Below are 20661 nucleotides of genomic sequence, written 5' to 3'. Positions count from 1 at the left end.
AAATATTTTCGCATTGTTTAAGTTTGTTTTAAACCATTTTCTTGGCGACTTGTAGCGCGCGAGAGCAGTTCTGGGAGTTTAAAATTTCGACTCGTGTACAGAATACAAATATTTTCAAGCTTCAATATTTACAATAGCAATTAGTGAAGAAATTTGAATAATCATATGGGCATGCTGTGACCTCGCAAACATAGGATGGTAAGCCTGTGGTTTCGTCCTTTAGTTTCCCGCGCTTGGCCCTGATTGGAAGTGATTGCGTGTTTTCCCGTACTTGTGCACTGATTACCTGTTTTTGATTTGATTGGTTGATTGCGCGTTTTTTTGGCTAATGGAAAGTTAACGTTTGTATATCTCCGAATGCTCATTAAACTAAACAAATGAAAGGATGTCTTTTCAAAAAGTTGTCATTTATTAAATCGGTACATTTAATGTAACACGATTGCTGTTGCTACAGAAATTAAGCCGGAGTCCTTGCGTATTTACGAAAGTTTTAACAAGCTATACCAGCGTTTTAAAATTGAAAATTGGATTAATATCCTTTATCTATAAGCATCGTTAAGCTTTAATGCAAGTCTACTGTAAGCAAGTTTCCGGTCATATAAGTGGGTCGAAATCAGCAGTCTGGCGTTCCATAGCACCTGCACTGCCAAGCTTTACTGCTCAGCCAACAGTTGCTGGGACAGTACTGGCATCTGCCACCACTGTAGCGCAATTCTTTACACCTATGAGGTTAGAGGACATAAAAAACTTTCATTTTAAATTAACCTATCCAGACGGGAAGCGTTTCTCCGCCCACGTGGACTTACAACACGTACTTATAACTTATCTCAATATTTTAGCAGAAGACACCAAAATTTGAAGGCTTATATTACGTACAATTGATTTAGGAACAGTTTAATATCACTTTTAAAATGGTTTCGTAACGTCCACAATTTAACACCCATGTTTCCTCAAATTTGACAACATTTCTGTTTAGCAAAAAGTTTGTCACTGTCACCGAGTAACTTAAAACGTCTTGGGAAAATGCTGGCATTTGTTTGAAATCATGAACTTATTTTGAGGCCCCTGACTGCGGGGGAGGGGGGGGGGATAAATCCCATTTCCCAGCCCATTGTTTTCCTGATTTAAAACCCAGTCCCAGTGACCCAAATCTCATTTTCGAAGTGAATATGTCCCAAACTCCACTTCCCATTGAGCCCTCTATTTTCTCCCCTCAAGCGACGAATTTCAAGAACAAATATTAGACATACAGTAAACTCTCCAAAATAATAATTATTAAGATACGGAGCCAGCAGTCAACCATTTTATGCTTTAGTTCACCTCTCAGTCTCTTTTTCTTGGTGTTTATTATGGGCTAAAAAGGGCAACGGTGAATTGTGAGGGACTCGCAGAGGGGGGGGGGGGGGGGGCTATGTTCCCTTGTTCCCAGCAAAATCTTCGTTGTGTTTCCGTGTTCCCTAAAAGTATTTCTTCGATTTTGGTGTTCGCTATTCCCTAAAATATGCTCCGTGTTCTCGTGTTTCCACGGTTTTATTTTCCTTTTGTTCCCATGTTCTTAAAAAAATAATGGCCCTGTTCCCTTGTTACCTGAACCCCTGGGGGAGCCTCAATTGTCGAGAAACCATTATCGTCCCCGAGCTAGAGTTAGTCACATACCTGTCATTACAGCTCTTCCACAGTGTTCCAGTCCCCCAGCGACTCCATCTAGAACATCTGCTCCAGGTTTCATAGCAGTTACCTTAAACACAATCAATCCACAGTTTTGCATTGCACATCCCGTACTGCGCATAATTTTACGTGTGATTAGCGCGCACACATTTCCTTTGCAACAAAAGTAACGAAAGAAATTTATGCTCAGCAAGCCAAAGGTGAAGCTATTCAAGTAAAGGTTAAAAAAAAAACATTTTTGTAGAAACACAAGACGGAAAAAATTCAACCTCAGAAAAGTTGCTCAAACTCTCCCCCCCATTATTGAATAGCCACCATAATTTTCCTTCTATAAACTAAAAAAACACGAAGCAAGCAAAATGCGGGTTTGATGAGCAAATGAGAATACCTTATTTTATATACCATGCCATAGAAAATACAGCCAATCAGAATACAGGAAAGCCGTTGTATATTCGACGGTATTCAACCCAACCTTCCCATCGTGCGCTGCGATCTTATTCTCGATGAAATTTAGTGAGCCTATTTTCTATGGCATGGTATAAAATAGTTACACAACACTTTCTCGTGGTATACTATGGAATATCCCACTTGTCAATTGTATTTTCTTCGTATACACACTCGCCTAAAGGCTCGTGTGTATACCGAGAAAATACTCCATAGTATAGGGATATTCCATAGTATACCACTCGAAAGCGTTGCATAACTAGTATATAGAAAAGCTTAGGAAATTAACGCTTCATGAAATTAACACGAATTTGAAAAATTCGCGATGAAAAAAAAATCCTGCAACGCCAAGGTAATTGATCTATCCAGAACAGAACTAGCGTGTCAAGGCTTTAAAATTTTGGCCTGATTTCGACAAAAGCCATGTCCTACAGAATTTTCAACTAGGTACAAAGTGAAAGTAACGCCTGTTGGATTTTGTTCGTTCCAACTTTCCAATAACAAATAATAAAAAAAAGAGAGGCGGCCCCAAAATTGAAGCGGGTGGGGACGAGAAACATTTGTATTTTTTACTTGGCCTAGTAAGGTAATTGCTGTTTCTTTCAACTATAATGCCATCTTGTTTTTGGATCGGTCCCATATGTAAAAACTTCGAAACCATACCAATAAGGAAAAGTGAAAATACTTAGTTTCGAACTCGATGAAACACTGCTTATTCGAACCTGGTGCTGTTTTCTTTCGTTTTCAGGCCATTGTTTCCACTAAATTGAAAGTGTCTTCAGGCGAATTATATCAAAATTATACACGAGGAGAAATATTCGCCTATAATTGATCGAAACCGCGAAAAAAAAAAAAAAAACAAGTGATGTTTTATAAAATTGTCATAATCAAGTTTATGTTTATCCTCGGATACCCTAAGGCAAACGCTACGCTATAGTGTCAGGAAGGTATTAGCCGAAAATTTCTTCCCGAACAAAATCTTTTATTTTATTCGTATTGGAACACGCAAGAAAGATCGTAGACCTGCAGACCGCCGATTGGGCAGAATAATACAAAAGGAATACAAAGAACTTTTCTGCCCAATCAGGAGGCAGTATCCAGAGAGCTGTTTGGAACTCCCTGGGGCACCTTTCAATCGCACCAACTTTTCTATGCCGAATTTTAATTCCCGCAGTTTCGCGTTTCTCTCACCCCCACTAACTGCCCCTGGGTCTCCGAGAATAGTCACTGTTATCTTGCTTATATATTTGCTTAGAATAATTCGCCCAAACTCACGATGCGCCGTATAGAAAATATAACAATAAGCGTAAATGTGTTGTGGTATTACATGATATCATTTGTATCTTTCGATCTTTTCTTTGTTTGGTCTAATACGGAAACGGACAAGACTTATAAGATTTTTGTTTAAGGCCATCCCAATAAAATGTTTCGTTTCCCATCGCCCCGTCTTTTGTGATGGTGGGTCGGTCGGTCAGGCAAAAAAAAAAAAAGAATGAACACTTTGAAGGGGTTTGGGTTCATTTAAGCAGACAGGAGATGCAGAACCGAAAGATTTTTGTTTTAGTCGATCTCGCTGAGAATGTTGGAACAATCGTCAATACCCTTGGCGCGAAACAGCCTTTGAAAAACTTAGTAAAGGACATCACATCATACCAACTGTTGTTAAAAAAAAGGGCGCATGCTTGTAAATTTAGTACTTGCCGTTTTGACTAGTGAATCTGGAATTTCGAAAAAAAAGGGTCGGTCGGGCGATGGGAAACGAAACACTTTATTGGGATGGCCTAAAACGTTCCACGGCAGTTGTAAAATAATTAAAATCATTAAATACTTCCACATCCTCGAAGTCGAAAAAGACAAATAGTCTGGTTATATATATTGCCAGTGAATGATCATGTGCAGACTTTAAATACAGCAGGGAAACAATTACCAAATCATTTCAAATTACCTCTCAAAAGTGTAAAATAGAACAAAACAAAAACAATGTCATTTCATTTGTGATGCAGAACAAGTCGCATACATCTTGAAGCCATAAAAATGCAGATTTATACCTTCAACAACTGAAACTTTCAGTATGGCGGAAGCCATGAACATCAGAAGCACAAAGGTTCCAGGACGAAAAGCCTGAAAAATAAATAAATAACAATTGCTACAATTGCTTCTAATTGCAACATTTACGGACGAGATCTCGTAGTTTTAACTGGCATTTGTCATTTTTTTTTTTTTAAAGGGACTATGTCACGGCTAAGTTAATCTTATGTTATTAAATTTTGCCAAATAATTGCTATGAAACTAAATGTTTGCAAAGAAATTAATTATTTTATACTAAATGACAAAACCATAGCTTCCTTGCAGCTAAATGTGTCTCCCGGGCGTCATAAATTAAAGTTACAAGCAGACAAGATTAACTTTGAAAACTGTTCCGCCGGACCATATTTCAAAAGCCCACATCGCAATCCGTTTCAATCTTCGACACTTTTGGCCATCCGTACCTTCTTTTGCATTTGGTGTGTTATTTAAGTATTCCTTCACTATTTTAAGAGGTTATTTTATACATTTAAACGAATTTAATGGTCATTTCCTATGCCTAAGTTTTGCCAAAATCCGTGACACAGTCCCTTTAAATTGAACTTTTTTGTCAAATTAAAGACAAACTCAATGGATTCGCTAGATAGAAGGACACGAAGATAAGCTCAGTTTCAAAATTTCACTTTCCTATATCTCCGAAAAAAACAAAACAAATAATAGTTATTAAAATGTTAGTTATTATAAACCAGCCGAACTAACACAGCACTGTTCGAGCCCGGCAATAGTCGAACGACTATTGTTAAGGAAAATTAAGTGGAGCAATGTAACATAATTTGAAAAGGATGTGTTTTTACCATTATTTCCTTGTGATGCAGCTGTTAAGTTCTTATTTGCTAAGCTTAAGGCTGCTAAGCGTCCCTTTCGCTGTTATATCCTGAGCTGTCTGATATTACAAACCTTCCCTTTGCTAATTTATATCGTGACATCAAGGTTTCGATCCTTTCCGAGGAAGCAAGTTGGTCCCTTCAGTTTCGATTCAGTGCGTTGTTACGTTTTCCATGAACAGTCTAGAGAAATATCTCATGAAGAAAAATCTAAATTGGTCTTTATGATATTACAACGTTTCTAATAAATTAAAACTCACTGATACGATAACGATCATATTGAGGCGTTTTCAATGTTTTCATCAAGCTTTCGATCCTTTTTTACAAAACGAGTAAGCAAATAGGATTCAGTTTCGCATCCTGCATCCGTCTTTTACGAACCGTGTAGACAAATGTCTCCTGAAGAAAAAATCTAAATGCGGCTCTATAAAATTGTAACTTTTCTTAGAAATTTTAATTTAAAAAACTCGAATAAAAAATGGTTGAGTTTATTTTTTTCCTTCTGTTTCGGTCTAGTGACCCAACCTAATACGGAAAGTGTCTCGCAATCAGTGGAACAAATAAGCATGACGAAATCCCGCTTATCTGTGGAGATTAAGGATATCGGCTAGATAAGACGCATTTTTTCGAATCGCCTTCCTTAAAGGGACTACGTCACGGAGATTTCGCAGATTTTTGGTCTAAACTGTTCTGAAGTTAGTGGTAGGCAACTTGACCCATGAAAATTACTATCTTTGAACATCTAAAGGAGGATATAACCTTAATTTGTGAATAGAAAGATAGATTTTTGAAGACGCGCGGAAACAATTTGAAATTTCAAATTGCAATCCATTTCCACAAATTCACAAATATAAATTTTGGCTGTCCAAAAATCAGGTAAATTCCGTGACAAAGCCTCTTTAACAACAGGGCAGAAAATACAGATTGACGGCAGAGTGATTGGGGCAAGCAAACGAAATTGAATAAGATTGTATAGAAGTTCATAACTGATGAACATTTAGTTTATACCCAGATCTGTTACTAAATTTTTATTCTGCATTCATTCTTTCTAAAAAAATTAAAACGCAGCCGGATCAAGTGCTTTACCAGGGATACCTAACGGTGTATTTTCTTGGCAGGATTTGTTTCCTTATTGGCGCTGCAAGAGGTACAAAACCGACATGAAAGCAATAGAAGAAGTTAAAACAACTTACCAAATACCTCTAGAAAGTTACACAGCTATTTTCGCTAAAGTGTCTACTTTTGGATTCACAGTCGCAGAGAAATAAATTCTTAAGTACTACACTGAGCTAACAAACCAAGATCCAAAATCATACCTTGCCCCCTTGGAGTTTTGTTGTCAAAGGACACCCCAAAACTATCACGCCTTTAGAAACAGGTCTACAAAGTCTCCTGGGAGGCTCTGCGAAAGAGGCCGATAATTCATACGTTTGTGAAGCCTTAGAAACGCAATAGAAAGGAAACATTGTCGTACTCTCTACATGTTCAAATACTTTATTGTACAATTATCCCTCTATAAAAACAATTCATTACAAAAGTGAGTGTCCATCTACCATACAATATTCAATTACTTATTTTACCTTGCCAGAGGTACGCTCTGTATTACATTATCGCTGTTTCATTGTTGCTGTAACAAGACTTGCCCCAAGACTTCAAGCAAATCTTGCGACAAATTTTAAAATTCTCACAGAACCAATCAGACGCCATAATGAAAAACCAATCAGATATTTCCGAAAAATCGCCCACATGATTTGGTATTTGATTCTGATTGGTTTAGCTGTTTTTTTTTTTTTAATCTCAAGATGTGATTGGCCATAGCATCTCCAAGATTTCTATACCAATCTATCACAATATCAAAGCGACCATAGTCGTTCCATGGCTTTAGTTCATGTCCCTTCAAGCTTTGACTTCAACATACAATTTCTCTTCACTGGTTTCAATACATTTCTTACATTACTTGTTGAGAGAATTTAGCAACGCATCAAGACAATTTCCCCTTAAGATTAGTTGTCGGTTTCTCGTTACCTGCACGTTTGACTCTGTATAAACATTATTATGAGATATTAGATGTCAATCACCCCAAGCTGGTCTAAATACGTGAGAAGACAGGCATTGTATATTAAATTAAAGTTTGTTAAATATATGGCGTGCGTAGGGAAAACAAGCTACGAAAAACAAACTAAAACAGGGAGAACATCACGTCCTCTTCTTAAATAAGCTGTTTATAGCAGTTCACAAAAAACGACTTGTTTTAATTAGATTATAATAATAACTCCCAAAAATGGAAATTTCATCCTGGATTAATGATCTGCAAGTAAATTAAAACCTAAGGCAATCTGGGTAATGGCGTTTTAAAAAAATTGTTGCACTGTTTAACTTTAAAACAAAAATAATTTTCTTATAGTCAAAGCTCAACTACTCAGCCATGTAGAATTGTTAAAAAAGTTATCATTTACATTCTATCAAAAAAGAGAATAGAACTTAAATTAAGTTGTCTTTGCCTTTTATCATTAAAACTTCGAAACTTTTTAAAAAATGCTTGTTACTTCGCCTTGAACTCAATTTATATGCTGCTTTCATTTACAAAAGAAACACATCTTGCATAGATAATCAACTCAACTTTTGTAATCATAAAGGGGAAAAAACTATTTTTTTAATTATGTTAAAGCGACAGTAGCATGCACTGCACCTAACTGTTATGGTTTTGATTAGTTTTGACAGGTTTTTGACTGGCTTCTTAATTTTCCAGCCAATCGAAAAGCTAACAATCGCACGTGCAATTCATCGACACGTGGATATGTTAACTTGTGTCTCCTAGAATATCTTGGACTGTGATTGGTCAAGCAATGTGGAAACCAACAAAAAACCTGTCAAAAACGTATCAAGATAATTTCTGTCGAGCCACATCGGAATGGCGCCATTCACGACAAACAGCACGCGATTCGCATTAGCAATTTAAATAATATCGCACGTTTTGTGGCGCAAAAAGCGAGCTTCGAGAATCACGCGTGATCACGGAGCGAGAATCACGCGTACCACGGGACATGTCACGGGCGACAGACAGCTCGCATTTTTAACACAATACTTGAACAAAGATCTGTATAAAATTATGTAACAGCCACTTCAAAGCTGTTATTCCGTCTTTCGTTACTTATATCTATTACAATTTACCATGACTTCACTTTGTTGAAAACTTGTTCCAGATTCGCAGATTGCACTCTTCAATGAAAGCTGCTACGCAGGCATCACAAACAAGAGAACTGTGGTATTTCTTTGCTGTTTTATGGGCGATTAGCGATTTTATTTTCTCTTGTTTTACCGCCATCTGAAAATCTGGAACGAGCTTATTTATTGCATACTAATAGATTCTGAATTTTCCTTGTATAGAGTATTTTAAACTAGAGCAATATCTCCCCTATACAGCAGATAATTTCCCACCCTGGCGCCCAGTGCCCCTTGTAAAACTCCGCGGCATATCGAGGCTTTCACGTGACTGGTGGATGGACATGAACTGTTGCTATGGCAACAAGATAGCGGCGACTCAAAGCTCCATTCCTGCATTAACAGTAACGTTATGTATAGGTGAAGCGTCTGTATAAATAAGGATCGTCTAAAAGCTGGCGCAGAAGGAATGGGTCTAGTGACGTCATAGCCAATCTTGAAGAGAGGGAATGGGTATGGGTGGATGGCACCACGTCTTATTTGCATCACGTGGCACGTTTAATCCGTGAACCCTTACAAGGAGTAGGGTGGGGTTAGTACACCCATGACACGGGTACCCACTGTGGGGTCGTGCGGAGATGTTCGAGCGCGTTCTCCAGCAAGCGAATGGTGTCGTCGATATCGTTGTTGACAATTGTCAAGTCGAACAAGTGTCCGTAGGTCTGGCGAAGCGAGTCCGAGTCCTTGGCCAGCCTCTGAAGACTTTCGTCCTGTGAAAAAAAAAATACAAAACAATTGTGAGAGCAGCTGTGATTCTTGTCTCCTAGAACGCTGATTGAGCCCGCGATTTTGTCAGAGGTGTTTCATAGCAACGGGACGCTGGTAACACGATTATGTAAGAGTTTTCACAGTGCTTGCGAAAGCTTGTAAATTTAGCTCAATTATTTCAAAGTTGTATTTCGCAATTCTCCTCCATTCATGTTCCTTTCAAGTTTTCCTAATACTTCTTTTCCGCGGATTTGCCGCTTCTTGTTTCTGCATGCAGTCAACTCTCTCTAAAACGGACACTTTCGGGACCGGCTCCAACTGTCCGTTTTAGAGAGGTGTCCGTCTTATAGGGAGTTTAGCTACAGTAAAATGACTGGAAAACAGCAGAGACAGGACCAACACCAGGTGTCCGTCTTATGGAAGTGTCCGTCTGAGTTGACTGTCATTTAGGATTATACACATTTTACTGTGACATTTGAATACCATCAACTGATAAAGATCCAAGATTTTGATCGAAACGTCTTCTTGACGTTTAATTTTACAATGTTCATGTTAACATTTTGTTAGCCAATTGTCAAATGATTTCTTATATTTGAATATGAGTATCCCTAGCTGCAATTTTGGCATTTATTACTAACTCGTTCGTGATTTTCTACCTCAGTTAACCATAATAATTAAACTCACACTTACAGCAACGTCTCCATTTGGTGTGGACGGGCTCTTCATGCTTTCGCTTCCAACGATTGTCGGCGCCGAGATGAACACAACGTAAGGAGAGAATTCTGCCGTCCGAAGAACCTTCAATGCCTAACAAAAAGACGCAAAGAGAAGTGCTGATTAACTCTCTAAAGCGTCTAAAGCGGGCATGGCTGGCTGGTCTGGCCAAATGGCCCTTTTGGCAACTAACGGTCACATTGTATAAATTCGCTATGCTGGATAAAAAAGAACAACAAAGCGACTTCAACCTGTTAAGCTTGATATTTCTTTGGTGTCTTTGTAAGTTCCACTGCGAAGCTTGCCATATTTGCACCATGTCACCGTTTGTTTGCTTATTTTCGGATGGAAATGGGCGTTTCAAAAATGTCTATTATATTTGAAAGGGATACTGCATCTGACTTTTTTAGGGGAATACAGGAAAATCACATGGTAAACTCTATAAACATAGCGATAGGAAACATACAGTGGTTGTGAATGTTCATTACAGGGCCGGGTTGTTCGAAAGACGATTAACGCTAACCCAGGATTAAAGGATGATCAAGATTTTAATTTCTCTTGTTTTAAAGGGTTTTCCATAGCTAATGTTTGGTTAAGTTTGAGATTGGTCCATGTCAAAACTGGGGACAGAAAATATTAACAGAAAACCTCAAAGAAATGTTATAAAATTGAAATCAAATTTTACGCTAATCCTGGATTAGCTTAATCGTGCTTTGAACAACTGGGCCCAGGTCTCTAACCATACTTTAACGATGTAAAAGACAAAAGTCATATCTTTCTTTTAGAGCTATGACTAAATACAAGCCCATAGACGTATACTCGAAAGGGTTATGCATATTAGGGTAAGGACTTTTGTATTTGGTAATACATTAAGTTTGGTGTCCCCTATTTGTAAAACGACCTTCCTCGGCTATTTTATTACTTTTTTTTATTATGGGGCCGTTGGGTCCGATTTTTTTCTGGGGGGGGGGGGGTTGCTAATTTTCTGAACTTTACGGTGTTAAGCAAACGAGGAAGAAGATTAAGGAAAAGAATCTCATTGAAAGGCCTTTCTAGAGGGCCTCTTTACCTGAGGTTCCACGTCGAGTATGGCCGTGAGGCCCTGGTTGAGGTTGTCTCTTATGGTGTCGAGTTTGGTTCCATACATGGCGCCCTGGTGAGTTCCATACTCCAGATACTTGTTGGCTTCAATGTCCAACAACATGTCCTCGGCAGAGACGAAGAAGTAATTTTTGCCGTCTTCTTCTCCTTCCTTCGGCTCTCGTGTTGTGTCTGACAACAAGATGTATTAAAAGTATTACAAGGTTGCTGAAACACTTTCGTTTAAAGGGCTATAGCACGCAATTTTAGGCAATTTCGACACTGACCAACTGTTCATAGAATTAACTGAAATATCACAATAACGGCGCAAAAACTGCAGAAGCACGTTGGAGAGATAAAATTGATTTTACTTACGAGGAATTGGGTAAGAGAATCTCTCGGGATATTTATTTATAAGCGTGTTTTTAATATGTCTTCTTCCGACACCATGGGCACCTGAAAGAAACAAAACAACCCGGTTAGGAATATCTCATCTCCTTCGCGAACGTTATATAGGTCGTCACGCAAGGAGCGTTGCGTGACAAGCCTAAACAACGGGTACGAAAGAGACTAGCATTTGTGATGCTGTTTATAATTTAATGTACTTTCATTTTCACAGAACTAGCATTTTATAAATGTAAAGCAATCAATAAAGAGATATCGTATTTCAATCGTGGTACGGACGGAATATAACATTTCCAATGTCTTACCAAGAAGAACAAGCGTCTTTCGTTTGAAGTAATCCAACTTTACAACTTCTTCGTAAGTAACGAGATCAAGCTGATCAAATACTGAAACAAAAATTGAGAGAAAAAGTCTGTTAAACTACTTAAAGTTTGTTCATCAATGTAATCATTACCATATGACTTGACGAATACAACCAAACAGAACACTGGAAAGGCGTTGCATATTCGGCAACACCCCACGGCCCATATTCTACATGGGACGGGTATCAGCTGTCGCAAGGTCTCGCATAAATGGCCCCCTACTCTTCTACAGAACAATAGAACAAACAACAAGAACAATGCCCCTAGACTAAAAACACTGAATAGCAGCTGTTACACTTGAGGACCAATCGGTAGAATTACAAGCTTTTGAGAGCTGCTAGACAACTGTTCCACATCGCGATTCTACATACAGCATTCGATTAGGATGTGATGGAAACATCGTCGTATCTTCCTAAGAAATCTACGGTAATGATAACAGTCAGTCGTTCGTAATTCGTCCCAATTTTTGCTTTGTCTTGACAAACTTTTTTCATTTTTTGTTTATTATTATTATCATTTTTTTTGGCGTCTTGCTATTATAGTGACCTGTTATTTGGATCTTTCTATATACCGAGAGTAAGAGAAAGAGTAATATGACACCTACCTGCATTATGCTTAGCGACGTACTTATCCCGACCACTCTTCTTTTTCTTGTTGAACCAGATGCAAGTTGCTGAAACAAAGAAGATTAATACACGTAAGTTTCGTAGTGGTACTAGGACCTGTAGCCTAATGGACTCTGGATTGAGTAGCCTAGTGTCAAGCACTGGGTGGGGGCACAGTGCTGTGTTCTTGGATTTTGCGAGCCTGAGCTGGCAATTCATAAGAAGAACGATCAACGTATACTCTTCTTATGCTGTCTTCACATGGCATAAGCACAGGGAAAAAAATTACGCGGTATAGAAACAATAATTCATTATAATAATTATTGGTTTACAGTCAACTCTCTCTTAACGGACACCTCTATAAGACGGACAACGGACACTTTGAAACCGCCAACGGACAGGCACTTAAAGTTTTTTTTTCGTGAATAATACTTCAAAACTTGTTATCGACATATAGCATAGCAGGTCAGCGCCTTTAGAATACCCAGTTTACCAAAAAACAATCCGCTAAAACGCATTACTTCTCTGCTTATACTTGAAGATTTAGTTTTCTACTTACAGTATCACCGTTTGTTATTAACAAACAAGTCAAATCTCTGATATTATTTTTGTTCCACTTTATACGTTTTGCTAACGTAAGTGACTAAAACAGACGTGTATTCGTTGTGCATGGCCGTTTAGCTTTATGGTCTCAAAATTTCTGGTGTCACGTTACCTCGACTCTCTATAAGGCGGACACCTCTATAACACGGACAGTTGGGGCCGGTCCCGACGGTGTCCGTCTTAGAGAGAGTTGACTGTAATGATTTCTTGAGCTTATCAGCAGGGACTGGGTAGAAAAGTCTACCACAGCAGTCAACAAATTCACGCAAAAATCGATCTGGCGGACAAGAGTGCAATAAAAACAACGAATGAAACCGTTTGAAAAATAAAAACGGAGTCGACGCTTTCCGTTTATACCGAACGTCAAAGACAACAAATAGAAAGAAGTGCATGTTGTTGACAAGAATAACCTTCTCTCACCTAAACCAGCCATAGATTACATACATTGCAGCATTTTAGGCCCACTACCCATCCCCCCACCGAAGCGGATCGCAACTAGACATTCGCCCACTCCTCCCCTCCACCTTGGATTGTAACAGACGTTCCGCAATGCCCTACCAGCGGTAACATTCATTGTTGCAAGCGTACGACGGTAACAAAACAAGAACTTCCCACCCCTCCCACTGACAAAAACGTTCTCACCACCATTCTGTTTCCTGGCTTTTTCCGCAGCTAAACACGAAACTCGCCTGAAAAAAAAAAAAAAAGAAAAAAAGAGCATGTTACAACAGTTACTTGCAGACGGTCCTTTGTAAAACTTGTCCCTCTCAGATTCAGGTAATAATCAAATCATAACTTCTCTATATCTAGCTATATAATTAAAACAAAACCAAAATCATTTTACCGTGACGGTGGTGTGGATATTCGATGCTAATTAGCATCAATTTTTACGATTTTATTTCTCCGCTTTCCCCCCTTAATTTTAGTTTAGTTTGGGAAGATCTATCAAACACTCGAGATAAATACTCCGCTGCAATTCCTCAAAAAAATACCCGATGTTTGGAAATGCGATGAAACACTTTGAAATATTTCGTTTCATGTTTGAAATATTTCGTTACTATGATTTTTAGATTCCTTTCAATATGAAGCTATCTATCAAACACGAGAGAGAGTATTTTATCAAATTTCCAATCACCGAGAAGGGGGTTGAAAATATGACGCACAGCGGTGGGGTTTTTTTTGACGAACTTCGAGGAGTTTGGAAATGTTATAAAACACTGCCTCGAGTGTTGGTTTCTTCGCAGTCGAAACATAAAAATGATGAATAAACGGCGAAATAAAATCGTAAAAATCTATGCTAATTAACATCAGACGTTAACCACCGTAACGGTTCTGATTTCCTTTGTTTTAACTTGATAAATTATTAAAGAGTTTGCAAAAAAGTGCAGAACTTGACTTTCTATATCCTGAAAACAAAGGACGCCATTTGGCGAGTCACCTCCGACAGCATTTGGCTCTTTTTGGAAGAACTCGGCAAATCTCCGAATACTTACCATTCCTGAAGCTCGGGCGAGGGAGCAAGTCCAGCAAATCCGTCTTTGTCGTCCGCTTTCATGGCCTGCCACCAATAAGGGTCAGCTTTGCTCACAACTTGGATAATATCCCCACATTTAAAGGATAACCCCGCCTGCTGGCACGGAATTAGGTCATCCCCCCGAGGATCGTAATCAAACAGCGCCCGCACAAACACCTGAAACATGCAGCGGTATGTCAGTACGCTATATAAAATACACGAGGAGTCCATAAGTACCCGCACGTACACTCGAAACTTGCAAAGGTATTGCTCAAATAGCGGCCACTGTTTTAACAAAACAAAGACGAACTAACGCGCTTTGGTTTATAGAGACGAGGACTATATAGTATCACCATTCAAGTGGAGGGATTGCCTATTGTCGGAAGTCATTTTTCACAACAAAAATTGATTTGATGTACAGTTAAAAAAAGATTTTGCATCTGTAGCGTTTAGTGCATATAACAATAACGTTCGACTAAACTCTTTGAACATAAAATCAACATTATTCATGATACTTAAATAACGTCATTTATTATGTTGCGACAACGATATACAACACATAACACACTCTACAGTTGAGTTGGGAGGGGGGGGGGGGGGGGGGGGGGGGGTTGACAATCAGCCCTTTCAAAGTTTAAAGAGCAATTACCTCAGAAGCTTGAGTGATATTTCTTGAGCTTGGTACGATTTTAAACGTCACATTTCCACTAGCATCGCGCTGTGTAAAGGAAAAACATTATTGAGGTTTAGTTGCATTTTATTTCTTCTTTAGTAAGTAACTTAGGTAGCTGTCACGAAAAAATATGTAACTTTTTGCCATGTTATTGTACAAACTATGTTTTATCTAATTTCAAATCACCTTTAAAACGAAAATGAAACGTGGTTCGTACAGTTAAAGCCAAACAAAATTAAAGAACGTTTTAAGGGCACAAGATAAATTTTCAAGCGCTTGATCTCATTGCCCAAATTGTCTAAGGTAACTGTCAGTCGCCAAAAACAAACACTTTTGGATTCAAGGGCTTGTCAGGACTGTACAAACCATGTAAGTTAAAAAAAATACCCTTGAATTTTGGCTTCATTTTTTAAAAGACCTTGATTCTAGAAAGGTATTGCAATACCTTCTTTAGTTTTCTAGATTCAAAGGGTTGCCAGAATTCAAGGACTGTACAAACCTTGTAAAAGTCTTAAAAAGTTAGAAAAACGCCAAAGAAATTGAGAAAGGCTCACACGGATTACAAACAACAATCTTGAAAAATTTAGACTTAGCTTTTCAAGACGCTTCATCTTTAATCTCTTTAAGATGGAAATATAGATTCTCCTTTCTAAACGCTATTCACGTCCTTAAATGTTAGTTAGGAGAACTTGGTGGTGCAACATGTTATTATCACTTTGTTGATGATTTTCGTTATTCTCCTCGCCTATTTGTTAAAAAATGCATCGAATATTTAAGAAGAAATTCCATAATGATTACTCTGGAAAAGCGGTAATGCAAAGAAATTGTTTGAACTACGATATGGTGAAAACAAGCAATGTTGTCCAGTTCTCGCAGCACTTACCAAAATGGCTTGAAGATTCTCAACTGATTTGTCGGCCACGTTTACTCCATTTATCTCTCGTATTTCGTCCCCGGGATGTAGTGTGCCTAATGGGAGAAAAGAAAAAAAAAATGAGTCAATTACAGTGGAACCCCGATATAACGATATACCAAGGGAGCAGTACAATTATATCAAAATTAAATTATGGTGCCGTAAAATTAATTAATTAAATCACGGTGCCGTAAAATTAAAATTAAATTAAAATTAAAAATTTATCGAGGAATCGTTATATCGAAACTCCCGAAATAACGATATGGCCGAAAAATAACCAAAAAATATCGTTATATCGGGATAAACCCAGCGTGTAGTTTTTACTGCATATTACTTAATTAAATTTGAAACGAGTATCAAATGATTCACAAATGTAACATGTTAAGCACGCAGCAATGTCTTCAAACAGTTTGCAAAGCAGTAGAAGTTTTCAAAATTTACACAGGAACTTCTGTACTAAATGAATCGTACAAGTGCAACAAAACAAAACAAAAACATTTCCAAATCCCTGCAACGTATATGTTTTATCACAAGGAGTCAAAGATTACAGAGATTACTGTGATGTTATTGCATTAAATTCGATGTTTTGTTTACTTAATTGTGACTGTGTACGAATAATATCGTTATATCGGGAAAGAGTTTACGTTCGGTTCGCTAAATTCTCATCGTTTTATCGGGGTTCTGTCCTATACATTTTTACTGTAAAATGCAATCTATTTTTAGACCTTGCGCGCATTGCTACCATAGGTTTTTCTTTTCTTTTCTGTTTTGAGGTGGGGATTGTTGCGGAGGCCGCTACAACACGGGCATCCCGCAGAAGTAAGCGGGTCACCCGAGGGCAGCCTGCAACCCCGTGAAAAATTGAAAGTGACACTAGCCACAAGATCTGGCGTCACCCAGATCGTTATTTTCCTTACTCATTAGTTTAAGGCAAAGAAACCTATGCTTGACAAGGTTCTGTTATGTGCATTCAACGCCCCACACTTGTGGGAAGCATGTAAAATATAATATTTTGATAATTTGTTCTAGAATTCACTTTTCTTTTCTCAAATTGAAGTGTGTTTCGCAATGATAATCAAGATAACGAAATCAGCAAATTTCATAAAGGTTTGCAAGAAAAAGTTTACCACGCATGCGCAATACGACTTAGGCTAAAAACGCAAAATACTTCTGAAAAGTATGGACATCGTGTTTTGTAGAATTGCATTATCGTGAAATTGGAATTTTGCAAACGTCTACGAGTAAATTGTCATTTTAATATTCATTAAGGTTTGTTGATGTTTTACATGTAACGAAAATACAGCCGCCAAAATTCTAGCATTGTGGTTATTGTTGAAGTGCAAACTGTTAAGGACATATAGCATTTTCCGTAACAGACGGCATCAAGTAAATTAAATCGATACACACACCGAAACTGTTTATTTTAATGATAACAAATTGCATTGAAGTTGTTTCTGCACTAACTGAAGATAAAAAGTCACATTTCCATCTTTTAAAGCGCACGAACATTGTCTCCTTTTAAATTTTTCAAAGTTTATTCGACAATTCTCGATTTTACTAAAACACGGCCTCCTTTTTACGTGATATCTACACACGCTTAGAAACCCGTACTTAACCATACGGTACCAATGCACAAGTTTATTAATGCCCACCTTGTCTATGAATCATTCCTCCATGCATGATCCGCGCCACAATACACCTCCCTTCTTCATTCAGCTTTAGAGTGATCCCCTAACGAGAAATTACAATACCAACAGTTAAGGCTTGTTCTAGTAGCTTTTGACCAACACGAGAATGGCGACACATAGGCACGCAAGGCGTGCGCACATTGACTTACCATAGGTTCGTTGGGATTTTTGTGGAACTGAACAAGTCGAACACGTGTTAGTTTTTCCGGTCGATCTCCAACAGAGTCGTCCAATCTGCTGCTAAACGCAGTTGTGTTCTCAGGCGGGTACGGGTTGACTTCTTCACCTGTGGTGGTGTTCTTCAATACCTCGTCATGCGACTCCAGCATTGCCTGGCGAAAGAACATTTCTAGTTAAACATTTGAACCTGTTGAATTAGAAGTATTATTATCCAACTCTGCTTCGTGGACTCAAAATATCGCGCAAGACGAGTACAAATATCTCAGGACATTTGTACTCTGCAAGACCGGTTAAACAGGTTCCGTGTACCGTATTTATTCGATTAAACGCCGCATTTTGAGCAAAATATTAATAAGCCCTTCGATACGCCGCATCATATGCGGCGTTTTTCGATCGCTCATCATCCCTTGTTGTCATGTTTCAGATTTATGACTTTTGGACAGACTCACATGTTTCTTTTTAGCATGTTCAGTTTCCATGCTTTTTTGAAGAAATGAATTAAATTTACGCCGCCCTCGTATAACGCCGCACTCGAATCACAAAAATTTTAATCGCCCGGCGTTTATTCGAATAAATATGGTGTCCTCTTTTACCTCCTGACCGCACGAACGATTAGACCGGAAAAAAAACGTTGAACAATAAATCTATTGCTAGACATTTTAGTGTGTAGTATCACTTTACATTTTCAATTTTTGTTTGTAATTCGACTCCAGGCTCGCCAAAATACCGCAAGACTCGTAAAAAATAAACAGCGATACTACACACTAAAATGTCTGATAAGATATATTTACTAGACGAGTATTCTTTGCTCCACGATAAAACGCGTCTTATTGAGACTGTACCTAAAAAACAAAGTACCACCGAAGATAGCTATATAAAAAGCTACAAATAATGGCATTTCCATTGCATGTACAGACTGTGTCCCGTTACATAACGGTTTTAGTGAAAGAACTTACGTCACGGTTTCCAAACCTTCAAAAATTTATCCCCAACCAGTTGTTTACGTACACGGTTGTTTCCTATTGGTTAATTATTCCTTCTTTTGTGTTTATTACATCTGAGTAAATTACTAATCGGGGAATTTTTTCGATTAAAGGCTAATTTTGTACATCCTAATGTCATCGTGACATCGCTCATTTTAAGGGGCAATGTCACGCAACTTGAGGTAATTTCGGCACTGCCACTGGTCACGATCTGATATGCGGGCGGACTCACCGGGCCAGGGGCATGGATGGGCAAAGGGGGAGCGCGCGCGTCGGCCCGACCTTTTCTCTCACTGTGGTGTCATTGCATCCCAATCATCCTTGTTTGTGGCCGTAGTGGCTTAAGGTACTTCGTGACTGCCCCTTTAAGACAGGAGAAATCAAACGAACAACACAAAGTCAAATATTCGTTAAGGCAGTACTGCGAGTGCTTTATTAAAAAACCTTCTGGTTTTGATAAACTTCTAAATTAACGTGTATCATAAAGATATCACATTTATTTTACAACTTACCATGACGTGGGGGTCCGACAAGATATTTTGCAACTCGTAACAATCGTCGTCGTCTTCTGCCCTGAACTCGACCAGGTCAATAACCTAAAGATATCATAAAATATCAGCACGAAGGAAAAATAACGGAGAGATAACCGCAAACATCGGTCAATTGGCAAAATCAGAGAGAAGTTATTACAAGATAAGCAAAAGGCAACGGAAACTGGAATGTACATAACAGCAAATGCAACACTTACAATAATGCTTTCGCCTTTAAAGAATTTATTCCGGAAAGCGGTAATATAATTTTATGCATGTACTTTAAAACAAGTTCCATTGTAACCAATCAAGATACAGATGAAAAAACACGCCCCGGTAATTCTAAGGCCGATTAACGCTAATCTCAGATAAACTGTTTTTCTGATAACTTTTTACTCAGGTCATATTTGAAAGTAAAGTGCGAAACAAAGCAGAAAACATTATGAATAACTAAGAAAACTACATTTCAAATAGATGTGTAATAGATGCCGTTCTTTTTTTCTTAAAAGGCCGGACAAAGCCATTAACTAAGAAATTAGCAAGTCTCTTCTGTCTTTCTTTCTTTGTTTAATTACTTGGAATCACGTAAAAACTGAAAATATAATTATAGCCAAACCTAATTGAAAATATAATTCTTTACGTACATTATTACACAATTCCTCGTGTATCACATCCTAACACGAAACTATGCTATTCGGCCGATCACATAAGAAAGAATAACTTGATTCAACATTACTTATAAATTACAAATCGGCGTAATCATACCTCTTTCTCCGATACAGTCCTTGAATAAATGTAATAAGGCCTTCTATCTTAAATTACTCGGTCCTTACTCGGCGCGACGAGATAAAACTGATTGTTGCACAATTCGAACTGTTCTTATAAAATCACAAGACGGAAATTACATAAACAACTGGCTAATCATTAACAAGATGCTTCTCCTGTTAGAACCACCCGGGTGCAGCGGACGATTTGTTATCTTTAATTCTCCGCCGTTTTTAAATTCTAAACTACTGGTCTACTTATAACTTCGAGTTGAAATATTGTTAGAACTCGAGGATTAACAGAATCATTTAAATCTCATTGTTGAAGGATAAATCAACTTACAATGAACTTACATGTGTTAGTTCAAGCTATAATTTCATAAAGCAAGCTGTATGGTTTGGGAAATACATTTTTCTTCCACAATTCGTTTTCGCATAAAATAAAAAGTCTGTTTTTTAGATGGCTGGCGCTGAACGTTTTCAATTTTAAGAAAAACTTAAAAAAAATTATGCCAGCTAAGTGGAATTCAATCCAAACTGGGTACGTTTTTTAGCACGTTCGTAAAATTTTGGCCTTTCTAAACATAAAAATTTTTACAGTTCTATACATGCTTGTGTATTATACGCTACTAAAAACATAAAAGGTTATTGCCAATTGCTGGCGTGTTTTAGTTGGCTTTTTTTAACTCCTCAGCCA

At 38.1% G+C, this 20661-nt stretch overlaps 2 protein-coding genes and 1 non-coding gene across 4 annotated transcripts in view; all 3 read right to left on the bottom strand.

The window, feature by feature from the left end:
* Positions 1 to 388: 388 nt before the first annotated feature.
* LOC144663603 (hydramacin-1-like) lies at positions 389 to 5134 on the bottom strand. Its single transcript, XM_078524621.1, has 4 exons — positions 4992 to 5134; positions 4161 to 4233; positions 1657 to 1738; positions 389 to 722 (listed from the first exon to the last, which is right to left on the bottom strand). The coding sequence occupies exons 1-4, from the start codon at positions 4992 to 4994 to the stop codon at positions 614 to 616; spliced, it is 267 nt and encodes an 88-aa protein (XP_078380747.1). The 5' UTR covers positions 4995 to 5134; the 3' UTR covers positions 389 to 613.
* Positions 5135 to 6492: 1358 nt separating this feature from the next.
* The window catches only part of LOC144663556 (peripheral plasma membrane protein CASK-like), a 40341-nt gene continuing 26172 nt past the window's right edge, over positions 6493 to 20661 (bottom strand). The window contains exons 17-29 of one of the 2 annotated variants that reach the window (XM_078524547.1): positions 19183 to 19266; positions 17657 to 17839; positions 17472 to 17550; positions 15790 to 15875; positions 14883 to 14951; positions 14214 to 14410; positions 13363 to 13409; positions 12117 to 12185; positions 11456 to 11536; positions 11121 to 11201; positions 10735 to 10937; positions 9642 to 9758; positions 6493 to 8953 (exon numbers count right to left, since the gene is read on the bottom strand). In XM_078524547.1, coding sequence (XP_078380673.1) covers positions 8777 to 8953; positions 9642 to 9758; positions 10735 to 10937; positions 11121 to 11201; positions 11456 to 11536; positions 12117 to 12185; positions 13363 to 13409; positions 14214 to 14410; positions 14883 to 14951; positions 15790 to 15875; positions 17472 to 17550; positions 17657 to 17839; positions 19183 to 19266 — 1473 coding nt within the window. In that variant the 3' untranslated portion in view covers positions 6493 to 8776. The remainder of the gene's footprint in view (positions 8954 to 9641; positions 9759 to 10734; positions 10938 to 11120; positions 11202 to 11455; positions 11537 to 12116; positions 12186 to 13362; positions 13410 to 14213; positions 14411 to 14882; positions 14952 to 15789; positions 15876 to 17471; positions 17551 to 17656; positions 17840 to 19182; positions 19267 to 20661) is intronic. The other variant, XM_078524548.1, reaches the window with a different exon arrangement.
* LOC144664544 (U12 minor spliceosomal RNA) lies at positions 16604 to 16753 on the bottom strand. Its single transcript, XR_013572824.1, has one exon. It is a non-coding gene; the product is annotated as a U12 minor spliceosomal RNA (small nuclear RNA).

Source organism: Oculina patagonica, chromosome 8, assembly GCF_052425735.1.
Source record: "Oculina patagonica isolate OP01 chromosome 8, crgOcupat, whole genome shotgun sequence".
Classification (NCBI taxonomy): Eukaryota; Metazoa; Cnidaria; class Anthozoa; order Scleractinia; family Oculinidae; genus Oculina; species Oculina patagonica.
This window is presented reverse-complemented; position numbering and strand designations above follow the sequence as displayed.